This window comes from Schistocerca serialis, chromosome 12, assembly GCF_023864345.2.
Source record: "Schistocerca serialis cubense isolate TAMUIC-IGC-003099 chromosome 12, iqSchSeri2.2, whole genome shotgun sequence".
NCBI classification, from domain to species: Eukaryota; Metazoa; Arthropoda; class Insecta; order Orthoptera; family Acrididae; genus Schistocerca; species Schistocerca serialis.
In genome coordinates, this window is record NC_064649.1 from 33,180,592 (window position 1) to 33,199,532 (window position 18,941).

The 18,941-nt window shown below is 39.0% G+C and overlaps 1 protein-coding gene across 3 annotated transcripts in view; it reads right to left on the reverse strand.

Annotated features, from left to right (window-relative positions):
• Positions 1-1,089: 1,089 nt before the first annotated feature.
• The window catches only part of LOC126427901 (uncharacterized), a 98,685-nt gene continuing 80,833 nt past the window's right edge, over positions 1,090-18,941 (reverse strand). For all 3 annotated transcript variants that reach the window (XM_050089787.1, XM_050089788.1, XM_050089789.1), the window contains one exon: positions 1,090-1,690. In XM_050089787.1, the coding sequence (XP_049945744.1) occupies positions 1,429-1,690 (262 nt within the window). In that variant the 3' untranslated portion in view covers positions 1,090-1,428. The remainder of the gene's footprint in view (positions 1,691-18,941) is intronic.

Below are 18,941 nucleotides of genomic sequence, written 5' to 3' on the forward strand. Positions count from 1 at the left end.
AGATTTTTCCTGTCTGATACCTCTATTAATTCCCCATGGTGTTCAGCAATGTCTGTGCTTGACCTGTAATTATTTTCTGTATTGTTGTATATTGGTAATTACATCATCAATTAATGTCTCTTATCTTTACCGCTAGATTTAGGCAAATGTTGTATGCGTGTATGATAGAGTATGCATCATTCTAAAATGCTGTTTCCAGATGCAATTACATCAACATTAGAAATGTGATTGAATTTAACTGTGTTACCTCTTCAGCATACTGATACATGCAGAATAATATCTCTCTCTCTCTCTCTCTCTCTCTCTCTCTCTCTCTCTCTCTCTCTCTGTGTGTGTGTGTGTGTGTGTGTGTGTGTGTGTGTGTGTGTGTGTGTGTGTGGAGGGGGAGTGTTCCAATAGTTTATTCATTCTGCTACTCTGTATGCAACTACTGAAATGATGTATGTTTTCATCACAACCCACCTTTTATTTCATTCGGTCAAAACATTACCTGTGGTAGGGCTTATCCATCTGCTTTAGCTTACAACAGAGGTGTGACATCTTCATCTATGATCACTAGGCTTTTGCTCTAAGAGTGGTGTATATAAAATAAAAGAAGCTAGAAGACCACAACAAAATACAACAAGACTGCCAATGGCATTTCGCAGTAAGGTGGTATTTATCCGGTGACCAGGACCGAAGACCATCTGCAGTCACGCGCATTCTTCTTAGCTGTTTCCTACACAGTACATTCTAATTCTGTGAGTGCTATTTTAGAGTTGCTAGATCATTAATGTTGTCATTTTATCACTTCAAATAAATAAAAGATATTTCAAATCCAATGTGACTAGAAGAAGGGATCGGTTGGTAGGACATGTTCTGAAGCATCAAGGAATCACCAATTTAGTATTGGAGGGCAGTGTGGAGGGTAAAAATCGTTGAGGGAGACCAAGAGATGAATACACTAAACATTGAGAAGGATGTAGGGTGCAGTAGGCACTGGGAGATGAAGAAGCTTGCACAGGATAGAGTAGCATGGAGAGTTGCATCAAACCAGTCTCTGAACTGAAGACCACAACAACAATCATTGCAACAGAAACTGAAACAACATTACTGTAAATGATTATATTCCACCTGCATGTTCCTTAAACATATTTGTAATTATCTTACTTCAAAACAGTTTTTATCATTATTAATACGATTTTACTGGAATGTCAACTTAATAACAATGTTAAAAAAAGCAATCTCAGGGTTTCACAGCACTAGACAGCTTAAGAGTCCACTATGACACACACAGCCCAGTAACAATAGTTGAGGAGTATTAAATTTTCATCCAGTTACACAGGTAAAGCCAAGATGTAATTGGTATTAAGAGTTAAAGTTCCCTTTAAATATTGTATCATCTAAAAAGGGAAGAAATAGGCTGTTTTCAGCGCAAATACTGTTATTTCACTCATTATCACTGCTACTGATACTGGTACTATAACCGTCACCATCTTCATCACTCTCAAAACTGTCATTATGTGCTTCACCTACATCACCAGGTTCGGCATTCTCTTCCTCTGCAAGTTCCTCGTCACTCTCGTGATCCTCCATGTTGTAAACTGGCTCCTCCTCTTCAATGGTGCCGTGGACTTCAAGACTGGGCATCTGCTCACTCAGACCATCAACAACTTTAGGGTCACCTCGACACCCTTTGATTATCAGCTTCCTGCGACACGAATGGAAATACTATTGTTAATGTGACAATGATTCCATCCAACAGAAATATATCTATATGACAAATGTTTGCACAATAATATTGCTGGCAGACTGCAATTACTTATGTGCAGGATCTTATTTACACACAAAAAAATAATCTGAAAGAAGGTGCAAAAGAGAGAAACAAAAGGAAAAGGAGAGAAAGAGAGTAAACAGGGACAGAAAGAGGGTAAAAGTCTGCAAAAGACGCAAGTGTAATAATGCAAGCTAAATGATAACTTTGTGAGACTACTCTTCTGTACAATGTACGTATTTGGAACACATGACTCCTTGCAAACCATCGAAATTACAGCTTCAGTTGACGGAAAAATATATATAAAAATGGTATTAGCATGGGAAGTGCCATATCAGGTCTTTCTAGCAGATATCTTCATCAATCATTTACAAATAAAGTGTTTTCACCAGCACCTCAATTATGCTAAGAAGATAACATATTATTACAGACATGCAGGTGATACACTCTTGCTTATCAAAGGCAATAGATCCGATATTGATGAAATTCTGAACAAATTAAATTGTCTTCATGAAAAAATAGTCTTCACAATGGAAATTGGCACAATGGGCTCTATCAGTTTTCTGCATCTAACTATAAAGAATGATAATGGCAGGCATGTATTCAGAATCTTCAGAAAAGCAACATATAGAGATGTTATTCTAGACCAATTCTAATCACCACTATTCACATAAGAAAGCCTTTCTCCATTTTGCCTTTAACAGAATTTTTAAACTACCTTTGTCAAACTCAGACTATGAGTCGGAACTTAAAATAATACAGTATACTGCTGGAAAAAATAATCATCCCAATGAACATGTACAACAAAATTGCAAAGAGCAAAAAAAGAATCCTGAAAATAATGTAGGGCAAGCTAAGAAATATCACTATGCTGTATTATGGGACTATTGGCATGAGAACAGCTTCAGTTTTTAAGAAACAAAATATAGTGGTTTCTTTTACAACAGAAACCTCTTAGTCAATAACATCCACATATTCAACTATTTGCAGGAATCGGGAGTCTATATAAGTTCTCGTGCTGAATATAATGCTATTGATATAGGACTAACAGGAAGAAAGCTAGAGGTGAGGTATTGTGAGTATGTGGCTTTAAACGGAAAAGGTACAGTGGAGGGATCTAATTTTGTGGCACATTTGGCATGCTCTCCCAGATTTAACATCACAGCTTAAATTGTTGCATACAGGGCTTAAGGGCAGATATCTAGAACCCCTCAGACATGGCGATATTCTGCAGTCAAAAACTGCCTGACAGTGCCCTCTCAGAGTTCTTCATGGCCTGTCTGGCTCCTGAAGTTTAAAAATTAGAAGTCCATCAGTCTCCCAGGAAAATATTAACACATCTTTGGGTGAGTACTTATACAGTGCCACTATAGTTGCTCACAATATGAGAAGTTTACCGTACGGATTATCTGTACACCTTTGTTTTGCTAACTTGATACACACTTTATTTCTAATGATCAGTAACATCAGTGTAGGTTACAATATTTTTCATAATTTACATTTGTTAGTATAAACAGTTAATATTAACATCACAAAAAGCAAACTGTATCAATACATCTATTGGTCAGCACCTGCAAGTAAATATTTTTGAAACAGTTCGTCCATAATGCAAATATTGGTTTACTGAAAGAATAAAAGTTCTTGCATCTATAATTTTTTCACACTAGCTTGTAAATAATTTATAAAATGAAATTGAAATAGATTTATTTGGATTTGACACACCAGAGGGCATAGTTGTATGATCTTGTTTTGGCTTTCAGTTCCAGATGGACAAAATATTTTAATAAGAAAGATATGTATTTTTTTAATATCTGCTAAAGTGTTTCTAATATCATGGTTTCGTTGACACATATTTCTAGAAAAGACAGGTCTATTGGTACACAAGCAATTTGAAATTGTTTGTGTTTGTGTAATTTTGCACTATGTTTTTTTTACAAGATACAATATTTTTAATTCTATAATTCTGTATTTTGATTAATATAAATCTCTGTACAACCTATTTTCTTCAGACGTACTAACAAATACTTTGTTCTATAAATATATTCAATACAGAGGGCACTGATGGTGTCCATACAAACATGGAGCTTAGCTGCATAAGTTTTTGTAAGCAGCTGGCTTAATTGCAATCTTTCCACTATTAACACCTATGTTTGAAGTTATATTTGGTGCATTATTATACAAGTCCATTGGATTTAGTCTTAGTATGCATGTTCCCTTGTGAAATTCAATGTTTTCTTTTGAAAATTGATAGATGTTTGCACATTGATTGTCTACATTTGACTGTGTGATTTATTTCATTTTAGCACTGAAGATGAGCAGTCTGATTGAAATCAATATGCAATAATAAAAAAATTGTTTAAAATTTATACAACCAATACTGGAGTTTCCCTGGTTTGCAGTATTTGTGTGGCTGTGGTGCACAAATTTCCTAATGGAATCCAATCTCAACAAATGACACCTGTTCTCTGGGCTTCAAGGTCATACTTTAATCATTCCAATGACTAGCAGAGACAGATGAGAATATCAGCCTTGCCCACAAAGTTTCAATGAAGCTCACAATTTGCAGCATTGTCCCCAGAGCTGACTGTGGACTCCTGGTTCTGAGTCGAGTAGAAGGCTTGAACCATATTCTCTGTGACAAGTTAGGCTGTGAGTTCCTAGACTTGCGCTCTAGGGTTGATAGTTGTAGGGTCTCCTTAAATGGATCAGGTGTGCACTACACATCAGAGACTGCTAACCAGGTAGCTGACTGTGTGTGGGGTGCAACAAAAGAGCTTTTTAGATTAGGCAACTCTACATCCAACCCAGATTATGATAGCTGTAGGAAACTCAGAAGTATCAGTGCAAGATCAAGAGAAATGCCTGCCACAGTGAGAGTATTAAAATTCTAGTGGTTATCTGCCAAAGTATTTGCAATCAAGTGCCAGTTTGAAGCACTCCTAAAAAGCACTAAAGCTCATATAATACTATGCACAGGAAGCTAGTTAAAACCTGAAGTTGACAGTAGTGAGATCTTTGGAGAAAATTTAAGAGTATACTGAAAGGACAGCAACAAGAGTAATGGAGGTGGAGTATTTGTCAAAGTAGACAAGAAAGTCAAATCCACTGAGACAGAAACTGAATCTGCACGCGAGGTGGCTTGGGCAGGACTCAGTGTCAAGGGTAGGCACAAGATTATAATAGGGTCCTTCTATCAAGCACCAGACTCACCTCCTGATGTAACCAGAAGCTTTAAAGAAAACCTCAGTTCATTTGTGCATAAGTTTGCTAATTGTACTATAATCATTGGAGGAAACTTTAATCATCAAACAATCAATTGGGACAGGTATAGTTTTGTTAGAGGTGGGTGTGAGAAGACATCCAGTGAAACATTACTAAATGCTGCACACTACCTACAACAGGGCATGCAGCTTTACTGTATGATTACATGATGATGGCGGCGTCCTCTTGGGTAAAATATTCCGGAGGTAAAATAGTCCCCCATTCGGATCTCCGTGCGGGGACTACTCAAGAGGATGTCGTTATCAGGAGAAAGAAAACTGGCGTTCTACGGATCAGAGCGTGGAATGTCAGATCCCTTAATCGGGCAGGTAGGTTAGAAAATTTAAAAAGGGAAATGGATAGGTTGAAGTTAGATATAGTGGGAATTAGTGAAGTTCGGTGGCAGGAGGAACAAGACTTCTGGCCAGGTGACTACAGGGTTATAAACACAAAATCAAATAGGGGTAATGCAGGAGTAGGTTTAATAATGAATAGGAAAATAGGAATGCGGGTAAGCTACTACAAACAGCATAGTGAACGCATTATTGTGGCCAAGATAGATACGAAGCCCACACCTACTACAGTAGTACAAGTTTATATGCCAACTAGCTCTGCAGATGACGAAGAAATTGAAGAAATGTATGATGAAATAAAAGAAATTATTCAGATTGTGAAGGGAGACGAAAATTTAATAGTCATGGGTGACTGGAATTCGAGTGTAGGAAGAGGGAGAGAAGGAAACATAGTGGGTGAATATGGATTGGGGCTAAGAAATGAAAGAGGAAGCCGCCTGGTAGAATTTTGCACAGAGCACAACATAATCATAAGTAACACTTGGTTTAAGAATCATGAAAGAAGGTTGTATACATGGAAGAACCCTGGAGATATTAAAAGGTATCAGATAGATTATATAATGGTAAGACTGAGATTTAGGAACCAGGTTTTAAATTGTAAGACATTTCCAGGGGCAGATGTGGACTCTGACCACAATCTATTGGTTATGACCTGTAGATTAAAACTGAAGAAACTGCAAAAAGGTGGGAATTTAAGGAGATGGGACCTGGATAAACTAAAAGAACCAGAGGTTGTACAGAGATTCAGGGAGAGCATAAGGGAGCAATTGACAGGAATGGGGGAAATAAATACAGTAGAAGAAGAATGGGGAGCTTTGAGGGATGAAGTAGTGAAGGCAGCAGAGGATCAAGTAGGTAAAAAGACGAGGGCTAGTAGAAATCCTTGGATAACAGAAGAAATATTGAATTTAATTGATGAAAGGAGAAAATATAAAAATGCAGTAAGTGAAACAGGCAAAAAGGAATACAAACGTCTCAAACAAAACAGGACAAATGTAAGGATGTAGAGGCCTATCTCACTAGGGGTAAGATAGATACCGCCTACAGGAAAATTAAAGAGACCTTTGGAGATAAGAGAACGACTTGTATGAATATCAAGAGCTCAGATGGAAACCCAGTTCTTAGCAAAGAAGGGAAAGCAGAAAGGTGGAAGGAGTATATAGAGGGTCTATACAAGGGCGATGTACTTGAGGACAATATTATGGAAATGGAAGAGGATGTAGATGAAGATGAAATGGGAGATATGATACTGCGTGAAGAGTTTGACAGAGCACTGAAAGACCTAAGTCGAAACAAGGCCCCTGGAGTAGACAACATTCCATTGGAACTACTGACGGCCGTGGGAGAGCCAGTCCTGACAAAACTCTACCATCTGGTGAGCAAGATGTATGAAACAGGCGAAATACCCTCAGACTTCAAGAAGAATATAATAATTCCAATCCCAAAGAAAGCAGGTGTTGACAGATGTGAAAATTACCGAACTATCAGTTTAATAAGTCACAGCTGCAAAATACTAACACGAATTCTTTACAGACGAATGGAAAAACTAGTAGAAGCCAACCTCGGGGAAGATCAGTTTGGAGTCCGTAGAAACACTGGAACACGTGAGGCAATACTGACCTTACGACTTATCTTAGAAGAAAGATTAAGGAAAGGCAAACCTACGTTTCTAGCATTTGTAGACTTAGAGACAGCTTTTGACAATGTTGACTGGAACACTCTCTTTCAAATTCTAAAGGTGGCAGGGGTAAAATACAGGGAGCGAAAGGCTATTTACAATTTGTACAGAAACCAGATGGCAGTTATAAGAGTCGAGGGACATGAAAGGGAAGCAGTGGTTGGGAAGGGAGTAAGACAGGGTTGTAGCCTCTCCACGATGTTGTTCAATCTGTATATTGAGCAAGCAGTAAAGGAAACAAAAGAAAAATTCGGAGTAGGTATTAAAATTCATGGAGAAGAAATAAAAACTTTGAGGTTCACCGATGACATTGTAATTCTGTCAGAGACAGCAAAGGACTTGAAGAGCAGTTGAACGGAATGGACAGTGTCTTGAAAGGAGGGTATAAGATGAACATTAACAAAAGCAAAACGAGGATAATGGAATATAGTCGAATTAAATCGGGTGATGCTGAGGGGATTAGATTAGGAAATTAAGTGTAGTAAAGGAGTTTTGCTATTTGGGGAGCAAAATAACTGATGATGGTCGAAGTAGAGAGGATATAAAATGTAGGCTGGCAATGGCAAGGAAAGCGTTTCTGAAGAAGAGAAATTTGTTAAGATCCAGTATTGATTTAAGTGTCAGGAAGTCATTTCTGAAAGTATTCGTATGGAGTGTAGCCATGTATGGAAGTGAAACATGGACGATAAATAGTTTGGACAAGAAGAGAATAGAAGCTTTCGAAATGTGGTGGTACAGAAGAATGCTGAAGATTAGATGGGTAGATCACATAACTAATGAGGAAGTATTGAATAGGATTGGGGAGAAGAGAAGTTTGTGGCACAACTTGACCAGAAGAAGGGATCGGTTGGCAGGACATGTTCTGAGGCATCAAGGGATCACCAATTTAGTATTGGAGGGCAGCGTGGAGGGTAAAAATCGTAGAGGGAGACCAAGAGATGAATACACTAAGCAGATTCAGAAGGATGTAGGTTGCAGTAGGTACTGGGAGATGAAAAAGCTTGCACAGGATAGAGTAGCATGGAGAGCTGCATCAAACCAGTCTCAGGACTGAAGACCACAACAACAACAACAACAACAACCTACAACAGTTAGTTCAGAATTCCGATCACGACAGATATATTTACATCTAATGGTAGCAAACAGACCTGACCTCTTTGAGGAAGGCCACATCGAAACTGGTTTCAGTGATCGTACGGCAGTTATATCAACTATGATTACCCAAGTACAAAGGGTAATTTTAAACAAGAGAGAAAAAAAGGACTAATGTCACACCTCAATGAGAAACTTGCAGCTTTTAGCATGGAACAAGAGCACATAGAGGAGCTAGGGTCCAATTTTTTAAAAAAATAATAGACCTTGCACAGGATAGATATGTACACAGCAAAACTGTTCATGGTGGGAGAACCCCCCCCCCCCCTCCCCCCTTGCTATACAGTCACAGTAAAGAAACTTATAAAGAAACAAAGGCTACAGCAGAAAACGTGCAAAAAGTAAGTTTAGGGGTGTAGACAGAGAGATGCTGAATGAAACAAGTTTGATAGTCAAGAGAGTAATGCATGAAGCCTTCAGTGACTACTGTAGCAGAATACTGTCAAAATGATGTTTCACAAAATAAGAAATTCTGGGTGTTTAAGTTAGTGGCATCAAAGTTAGCGTGGAGTCACTCATGGGCAAGACAGCAACTGAAATAGAGCATTGCAAAGCAAAAGCAGAAATGTTTAATTCTGTTTTCAAATGTTCATTTACAGGAGTATTGCCCCAATTTAATTCTCATACCACTAAGAAGATGAGGGAAATAGATGTTAGTGTCAGTGACAAACAGCTGAAATTGTTAAAACTGAACAAAGCTCCAGGGCCCCAATGGAATCGCTATCAGACTCTACACCAAAACTGTGGCTGAATTAGCCCCTCTGTTAACTAGAATCTCTTACATCCCTCAAACAATAAACCATGTCCAGTAGCTGGAGGAAAACAAAGGTCCCACCTGAATGAGATTTTTCACTCTGCAGTGGAGTGTGCGCCGATATGAAACTTCGTGGCAGATTAAAACTGTGCACCGGACCGAGACTCTAACTCAGGACCTTTGCCTTTCGCGGGCAAGTGCTCTGCCAACTGAGCTACCCAAGTACAACTCATGACCCGTCCCCACAGCTTCAATTCTGCCAGTACCTCGTCTCCTACCTTGCAAACTTAACAGAAGCTCTTCTGCGAACCTCGCAGAAGAGCTTCCGTGAAGTAAGGCTTAAGTCAGAACACAGGTCAGGTTCAGAGAAGCCCATCTCCAGAAGCAGTTTCCACGTAGCCTGTTTGGCCAGCCTGTCGGCAAGTTCGTTGCCTGGGATTCAGACATGTCCTGGGGTCCACACAAACACCACTGAATAACGGGACCATTCCAGGGCATAGATGGACTCTAGAGTTACGGTAGACATGCAGAATGTTCCCTGCCATGTTGATTTGCAGCCGTTATTTAGTCCTACTTAGTTTCATGTGAGCTCCAGAGGCCCACCGCACAGCTTCCATGGAGACGAGGCGCACGCCAGAGCTTAAGTAAAGTCTTGATGTTGACTTAATACTTATGTACCGCATTTTTAAAAAGTTTAAAATGCGTATTCAGGCTGTTTTAGTTTTATTTCTAGTCCATGCCCAAGACAAATTATAGATTCAGGTATATCTTCGGAAGAAGGCTAAATTATTTGGGATGAAACCCAGATAAAGGTTGGTTTCATTACCGCAATCGAGGCTGATTGTTTCTCATATATTAAATATGGAGATAATGGAAGGATCATGAGGGGGACAAAAAGTCCCCGTAAATCCAAGAAGAGATGGCGCAAATAATGATGGTCCATTAACATAGAACAGTTGTTACACCTAGTCCCATAAAAAGGAAGAAGAAGAAGAAGAAGAAGAAGAAGACAATGATATGGAACTGAGCAGCAGTTGCCAGCACTGAAATTGCAAAGGCAAGACGACAATCAAAGGGGCTTGTACAGAGGCTAGCCTTACCACACAATGGCAAACTGGATCAAAGAGACATTGCTGCTGAAACAAACATCTGGCATCTATAGTTCAGTTCGTACAAAATCAGTGCCGTAAAGGAGTTTAGGACAGTGAAACAATTTGCACTTCAAGACATGTGGTTAAAAATGTGGGAAAATTAAGCTTCTTCATACAACATGTTGTAAGCTGACATATAGGATAACAGCATTTATTTTAAGGGGGGATGTAATGGATTTTGGTCCAAAAAAATCAATTTTTCAAAGATGTTATTTTCTTGATCTACACAGTTTAATCTATGATGTGTGTGAATTTTATCATGATAGCAGCTTTAGAAATGCCTTTAAATTGTTACACTGATTAGCTCTGCACTGGCAGCCAATCCCACCTTTTCCAACATTTGGGAAACTGCTTGCTTCAGCGGAATTTTTGTCAGTGTGAAGGCTATTTTCTTTCTATGTCTCTGGCTGACATCTTTATCTTTGCCTGAAACCTTTCTTGCATGCGGTTTATTTATTTTTTGACAATATTAACACATTAGTAGGTGGAAGGTTGAATTCAGAAACCTTTACCTGGAAGTCAAGATTTATGCATAATGTGTGGTGGAAAAACAGTGTTTAGGAAATGGAGGGTTTCATGGAAATCAGTTTAACAACAAAAAAAGAGGAAGCAGCTCAAAATGAAGAACATAAGCTCTCAGCTTCAACATCGAAACTTGGGGCAGGAGAATTGTACAGGTGCATGAATGATGTTGATATGGATTCCACTGGATTCAGTCACTGACTTAGAGCTTCTCTGCCAAGCTATAAAGTTGTCATGTTCATCTGTTAGGTGTAAAAATATGGAATGCTTGATTGTTGTTGAAGAAAGATGAGTGGGAATAGCTTGTGATTTTAAATTAATTTGTGTGGCGATGAAAAAAATTTTCATTTTCCTCCTCTAAAAAAAAAAAACTGACACTGACCTATGAAAGCAATTTTAGGTTAGCATCTCCTATGAGATGCCTTGGACAGGGCAGGGAAGGAGGTGATTTATTGTGTTTTCTGAACATACCTCTACCTTATACAAGGTTTGAAAAAATAATAAATGTCTGATACTGTATGCGATACTGCCGAAGTTTCTATGAAGCAAGCAGTGGATGAATTGGTGGAAATAAACCAAAAAGAAATAGATCCTGGGGTAGATATTCATGACAATGAATCTCCTACAAATGTTACTGATCTGTGTGTGTGTGTGTGTGTGTGTGTGTGTGTGTGTAGATGGGACCTGGATGAAAAGGGGTCACACATCTCTGTATGGAGTTGCATCTGTTATTGGTACTGACACAGGTACAGTTTTAGATGTAGAAATTATGTCTAAATACTGCCACCAGTGTGCAACAAGGAAAATGTCCAACAATGAAGACAATGAGAAACTGTGGCAAGAACAGCAGGCAGTAGCATTCTCTAAAAATTATAGTGGCTCAAATGGGGGCATGGAGGCTGCTGCAGTTGTGAGGGTGTTCTCCAGATCTGAGGACCATTATGATGTTAGATATACTAAACACCTCGGTGATGGGGATTCCTCTTCATTCAAAGCTGTAATAGGTAAAAATCTGTACAATATAACAATAGAAAAGTTGGAATGTGTTGGCCACTGCTGAAAGAGAAGAAAGGTGAAGTACTTGAGGCTGGAAAACTGCTAGGAGGAAAGGACAGGCTTACTCTGAAAGAAATTTATTCTCTTTAGTTATTTTATGGGAAAGCTAACAAGAAAAAAATTAGAGGCAATGAGGCATACTGTATGGGAAATTTTTTTTCCACAAACTTTCCACTGACCAAACACCAATGCACAATCTGTGTCCGAAAGACGATTGGTGTAAGTTCAACAACAGAAATGATATGTATTCTCATAAAAATTCATTGCCAGAACCTGTTATGAATGCAATTAAGCCCACATTCAGGTTTCTTGCAAACCCTGATTTACTGAGGAAGTGTCTTCACAGAATGACACAAAATGCAAATGAAAGCCTCAATCATTTAATTTGGATTAGATGATAAAAAAGGACATTCTGTGTTCTTGAAGTACTCAAAATAGGTGTCTACGGTGCAGTTTTATGTTACAATAATGGAAATAATTGTAACTGAAGTGCTGAAGACAGTTGGTATAGGTCCTGGTGTGTTTACAACAAAAGCATTTTACACCATTGATGAGAGCAGGGTCAAGAAAGCCAACAGATCAGTGTCTTACCTGCAAATACAGGCGAGGCAGATTCAAAGAGGAGAGAAGAGAAGAGAAACCTGGAGGATGAGGAGTATCAGTAAGGACGATTTTAAAATTGAGCTAAGAAGTATAAGAAGAAAATCTTTGAACCTCATTTTCTCTGTTTTACATTTTTTATGTTATTAGAAGCCTTTTCTCAAAAAGTATGTGTGTTAATGCTATCAAATTTTCAGGAACTGTTCACAACATGTTGCTGTCTCCCTGGAACTAAAAAAATATGAGATCCTGCTATCACGTTCTGATTTTTAGATGACTGTATGTAGGAAAAAAAAGAAAAAAATTAAAAATAAAAAAATAAAAAAAATTTTGATGTGCAAAATTAAAATCTCCGTTAATGATATTAATTTATGGTACAAATTATAACTGTAGTTCAATGGTCTTATAACCTTCTCAGGACACTACAATAAAATTTTCAGATTAATTGCATGATTAGAATTTGAGTTATGTCTTTTTATAAAAAGACAATAAAAAATTTCAAATTTCTGCAAAATATTAATCCAGCATATTTTTAATATATTTTCCGTTAACACACAGCTTTTTTTTTTTTGCTTTACACAATCAAATTTTTATGTTTGTACATTAATAAATATGGCTTTAATGATTTTTTAAATAAATGTTTACATTTTCCATTACATCCCCCCTTAAGAGAGGAACCAAAAAACAGTACTGCATACCTCAAGGCATTCATTCTCCAAACAGAGCTCCTATCTGAACGGAGCATGATGTGATAACAAAAAGGCACCTTCTGTGTTTTAGTGAGGGGAAAACTGAAAGCAACGAAAGAGAACCCAAGAAGACTTCTGTACAGCTGCTTGAAGTTAATGCTCAGCTAAAGTCACAGGAGCTGAAACAAATGCAAAAGTTCTCAACACAGAGAACAGGTGCACCCACCACACTCACTGATTGCACAATTACATTGATGGCCATAAGGAATACTGTAACACTTAACAGCAATCCCTGAATGATGCTATTCTTCCGTATATGAGACAGAAAGTGCCTCTGAAATCCTAGTGGCGGAGTATGGTCAAGATATGGTGATTCCAGGTGATAATGCAGCTTTATGCATGTGGAAAAAAGACATCAGTAAGGTGCATGTAGCTGTAGTGGAAAATTAAGAAAGACAGGATTATACTCTATCCCTGATGTTATTCAATGTGTATGTAGAGCAAGCTGTGAAGGAAATCAAGACGCATTTGGAAAGGGGAATTAAAAGTCCTGGTAGAAGAAATAAAAATTTTGCAAATTGCTGTTGACACCACAGTAGCTCTGTCAGAGACAGCAAAAGACTGGGAAGAACAGTTGAACAGACTTGACATCACCTTGAGAAGAGGTTATAAGATGAACATCAACAAAAAATAAAACAAAGATAATGGAACACAGTTTAATCAAATCAGGCGATCTTGGGAGTATAATAACAGGAAATGAGATACTAAAAGTATCAAACAAGTTTTGCTATTTGGGCAGCAAAATAGCAGACAGTGACAGAGAGGATATAAAATGCACTTCTGCAAACAGAAATTTGAGCACTGAGTACAAATATAACAGGCAGGAAATCTTTTCTGAAGGAATTTGTCTTCAGTGTAGCCTTGCACATAAGGGAAACATGGACAGTAAACAGTTCAGAGAAGAAAATAGCAAACTTTAGGAGTGTAGTTCTGCCAAAGAATGCTGAAGATTAGATCATATTCCTAAAGAAGAGGAATGGTATTGAACTGGTGGGAAAAAAGGAAGTTATGGTAGAGCTCAACTTAAAAAAGATATTGGTTGAGAGATCACATCCTGAGCTTTTCAGGAGTTATCAGTTAGGTTATAGAGGGAAGCCTAAGACATAAAAAAGGTACAGAGAGACCAAGGTTCGAATAGGTGGTTGGTAAAAGCATGCCAGGCTGCCAATTCCAACAGGACAAGGTGATCAGTTGTTGACTGACTATTCAGGAAGTCACAGTGATAGGTGGACAAAAATTTTCATGATTCTTGATCCACAATTCTCTACAGTAATTTGCAAAGCAGATTAGTGAGACAGATTGGTCTACAGTGGTTAACAGAAGATGGAATTTTTGCCTGGCTTACAAACTGGGACTGCTGCATTTTTTTCCTCGATTTTAAGAAAACTGTTTGTGAAAGAATGCGATATTTCCACATCTTACAGAGTGATATCGTGGTTAAATAAAGTACTGAATTCCTTTTTGTTATTTGCAAATTAAGTAAAGCACTGCAGAAAATTTTAAAGACTTTGTGGTGGTAAAACCGCATTGTGTAAACTTCGTGTATGGTTAATTTTATTTAAAAGTGAGAGAAGAATGGTATTTCATTTCATTCTTGTGTTATTAGTTTTTATATTTGCCAGACGGTCACGTGCAGCAAGAAAATTCTGTCCCTGCACATCGAGAATCATGTGGTCCAAACAATTGTCATATTTCGTGATTGTTTCAAGATAATGAAATGAGGATTTTTGCAAATTTATGGACTGATAACTGAGGTTTACAGTAATGTGATGAATGATGCATCAGTTCAGAACTGGTGTATTATGTTTAATGGCAGACGGAAGAATTCTTGACGAAAGTCGCTTGTACCAGCCCTCAACGGTGACTGACGGACTCAAAGCAAAATCGAAACAAAGAAAATGCAAGAAGACAGGCATTTCAAAATTAGTGGACTGCACTCATTCTTTCCAGATATTTCAAGAACTGTGTTGTAAGAGATTGTTAGTACAGATCTGGGCTATAAAAAGAAGTGCATGCCAGGTAGGTCCCTCGAATTTTGTCAAACACACAATCTGGTATCGCAGCCTAGCAATTTTGAAAGCTCACCAGAAGACGTGGATTTTTGTGACAGGAACTGTGCAGCACTTCCATGAGTGTTGGTGTTGCTGCTGCAGCACAGGCCACTACAGCGTGCCCATCTTTCTGGCTGACAAGTGCTTTCGGCTGCCGCTTAAAGCTGGCAGTGCAGAGGCTCTGTCCTGTTGTGATTGCACTTCTCCCTTGTATTGTTCTCATAACCCAATGATTGTTTAATATTTGCTACACCCTAGGTTGTCAGTTTGGATTACACATTAGGACTTACTACTCTGCAGTGATGTCTCCGTTGTCTGTTGTCTTGTGTTGTTTTCCTCCTGTTCACACTCAGTGACTTGCTGTTGATGGCTGTTAGCCTGTGTCTACAGGTTCCTGAGTAGTTCTCTGTCCTGTCACAATCATCGAGTCACTATATTTATATTTTTGTTGCTCAGCCATGGCCCTGTATGCAGCTATGAAGGACTTTCTTTCTTCTTTGGGTAGTTATTGCTTTAAGCAAATATAATACAGCTATGATAATTTCTCTTGGAGAATACATGAAGAACTCCTTTCCGTGTGTGTGTGTGTGTGTGTGTGTGTGCATGCACGCATACACATTGTACATAAACATACACAATATCAACTGGATAACATCAAACTTCTCACAGATTATAATATTCAACACAAAACATACACATATAAGTGTATTCAAAGAAAAAAATAAATCTGAATGACATTTCATTAACCTCATCAGAGAGAGAGAGAGAGAGAGAGAGAGAGAGAGAGAGAGAGAGAGAGAGAGAGAGAGAAGCGCCAAAGAAACTAAGAAATTGGTACATATGCATATTCAAATACAGAGATATGTAAACAGGCAGAATAACAGCGCTGCAGTTGGTAATGCCTATATAAGATGACAAGGGTTTGGCACAGTTGTTAGATCGATTACTGCTGCTACAATGGCAGGTTATCAAGTTGTGAGCGAGTTTGAATGTGGTGTTATAGTCGGTGCACAAGCGATGGGACACGGCGTCTCCAAGGTAGTGATGAAGTAGGGATTTCCTGTACGACCATTTCACGAGTGTACCAGGAATCCAGTAAAATATCAGATCTCCGACATCACTGCCGGCGGTAAATAATCCTGCAAGAATGGGACCAACTACGACTGAAGAGAACTGTTCAACATGACAGAAGTGCAACCCTTCTGCAAATTGCTACAGATATCAATGCTGGGCCATCAACAAGTGTCAACGTGCAAACCATTCAATGAAACATCATCGATATGGGCTTTCGGAGCCTAAGGCCCACTCGTGTACCCTTGATGACTGCACGACACAAAGTCTTATGCCTTGCCTGGGCCTGCCATCACCGACAATGGACTGCTGATGACTGGAAACATGTTGCCTGGTCAGACGAGTATCATTTCAAATTGTGTCAAGGGGATGGACGTGTACAAGTATGGAGACAACCTCATGAATCCATGGACACTCTGTGTCAGCAGTTGGAGTAATATGGGACCCCCAATATGTCTAGATAAGATTTTGGCATGTGACACATACGTAAGAACCCTGTCTTATCACCTGCATCCATTCATGTCAATTGTGCATTCCGAGGGACTTGGGCAATTCCAGCAGAACCGTGCAACACCTCACATGTCCAGAATTGCTACAGAGTGGCTCCAGGAGCACTCTTCTGAGTTTAAATACTTCTGCTGGTTATCAAACACACCATAAATGAACATTATTGCGCATATCTGGGATGCCTTGTAGCATGCTGTTCGGAAGAGATCTCCATCCTCTTGTACTCTTAACAGATTTATGGACAGCCCTGCAGGATTCATGGCATCAGTTCCCTGCAGCACTACTTCAGACATCAGTCGAGTCCATGCTACATCATGCTGCGGCACTTCTGCATTCTCGCAGAGGCCTTTACACTATATTAGGCAGGTGTACCAGCTTCTTTGGCTCTTCCGTGTTTGTGTGTGTGTGTGTTTCCTGAGGACTTTGTGCTTCTTCAAAGTAGTCCAACGATGCTAAGTGTTTCTACTTGTTTTATAGTTTTCATTCACGAGCATCATTCATTGACAATGCAGTAAGTAACATGACACAGTCAGCATCCACATCCGTAGGTGGGTAATCTGAATGTCTGATTGCAATGTGGAGGATTGAAATTCGAGTCCCACCAGTGCCAGGTATTTTTCCATGTTGGGAGTTCTGTATCTGACAGTGATTCCGATGCCCTACCTAGCAAAGACATGGACATGTCAGAGGCAATACGGGTTCAAGCGGGTGGCTGCAGGCCACCGTTGTAAGGGCACACACTGCCGAGGTATGTGCGTTACATGGCGCCACCCAGTGTCGAGTGTCTGCTGCCGAGTTGTGGTCTGGGCTTATGGTGCATCTCACTCCTTGCTGTACTTCGTAGCTGTTCGTATCGTGCCACTGCACAGCCATGTTGTTTGTTGTTTCCTGTCTCCAGTGGTTACCGATTTGGAACTGTTGTATTGCTGTGCAACTTCGCTACATCCTGCACTTGTTAGTGCTTTGTTCAACTCGTGAGCTCAGTCTCTTGCGGACTTGTAGGAATGTGTCTTCATTCCACTGTGGTTTGCTATATCCACCGGAGGCCACAACATTGGGATCACAAATTTACTTCAAACTATGTACATCTTTACTAGGCTATTAAAACAACATAATGTACAAGTAGTATGGTGCACTACTCTGGCAATTCCAAGAAAATTGCAAGAAATGTTTTATGCATCTATTATATGGCACACACATCTGTGAGCAGGTGCCAGGCGTTAGAGTTCGTGGTGGTCAAGTGGTTAGCGTTCAAGCATCGTAAGATGATTGTGCATGAGGCGACACTTCAGCTACCACTCAAACTTGATTTTTAATCTGAATTATTGGAAGAAAGAGAAAATTTTCCAAATGTCAACAAGGTGTGGATTTCTTTAAAAACTCTGAACATACCCCATAAATGCTGGATAACGGCATTCATTCACTGTAGTTGATGCCATTTCAATTTATGTTTCCCATGTCCATATGACAAATACCATCCTGCAGCATGTGATGTTGAAAGCACATCCGACGAGTAATTGTACATTACTCTTGTGGTCTAGCACATTGTGACTTACTACCTTACCGATTGTAAATAATGTCATTCATATCATTATTTATAGAGGTTTGACTTTGGATTTCCATGTCTGTTCCTTGACCTTCAAAATTTAATTAAAAATAATAAATAGTCAAATAATAAATGAAATTCACTACAACTTCATGAAAATGCACGTAGTTTTTCTTTCCACCATATTACCTCTCATATGTCATATAAATTAAATAATGTGACCAGTGATGACACAAATATAGATTAAAAAGTATTAGCAAGATTTGGACTGTCACCTTGTCCACGGCCCTCTTTCCGAGCAGCACAAATGCTAACCACCTGACCACAATTACTTCTTTCAGCCAGTCCCTCCGCAAAGAAATATCAGTTACATAACAGACGTGTAAAACTTCTCTTGCAGTTTTCTCAAAATGTCAGAGTAATGCACATTACTACTTGCACATTATGTTGTTTTAATGGCCTAAAGATGCACAAAGTTTGACGTAAATCCATGATCCAAATGCCGTGGCCTTCCCTTGTTAGTAAAATGTTGCTTCGGAGGGTTTGAGCCCATGATTACAATCCTCTCCACGTTTCTGGATCCTTTCATTCATGGTGTTATCCTCCCATTGTCCAAGAACATAAATGGTGTCACATACCTGCTTATTTACTAAGGAAAAATGTTGCTTAGACCCCTTGACTTGTCCTGTGACCATGCCCCTGATTAGACAGCTGAATGTATCTGTTAACCCTTTGAC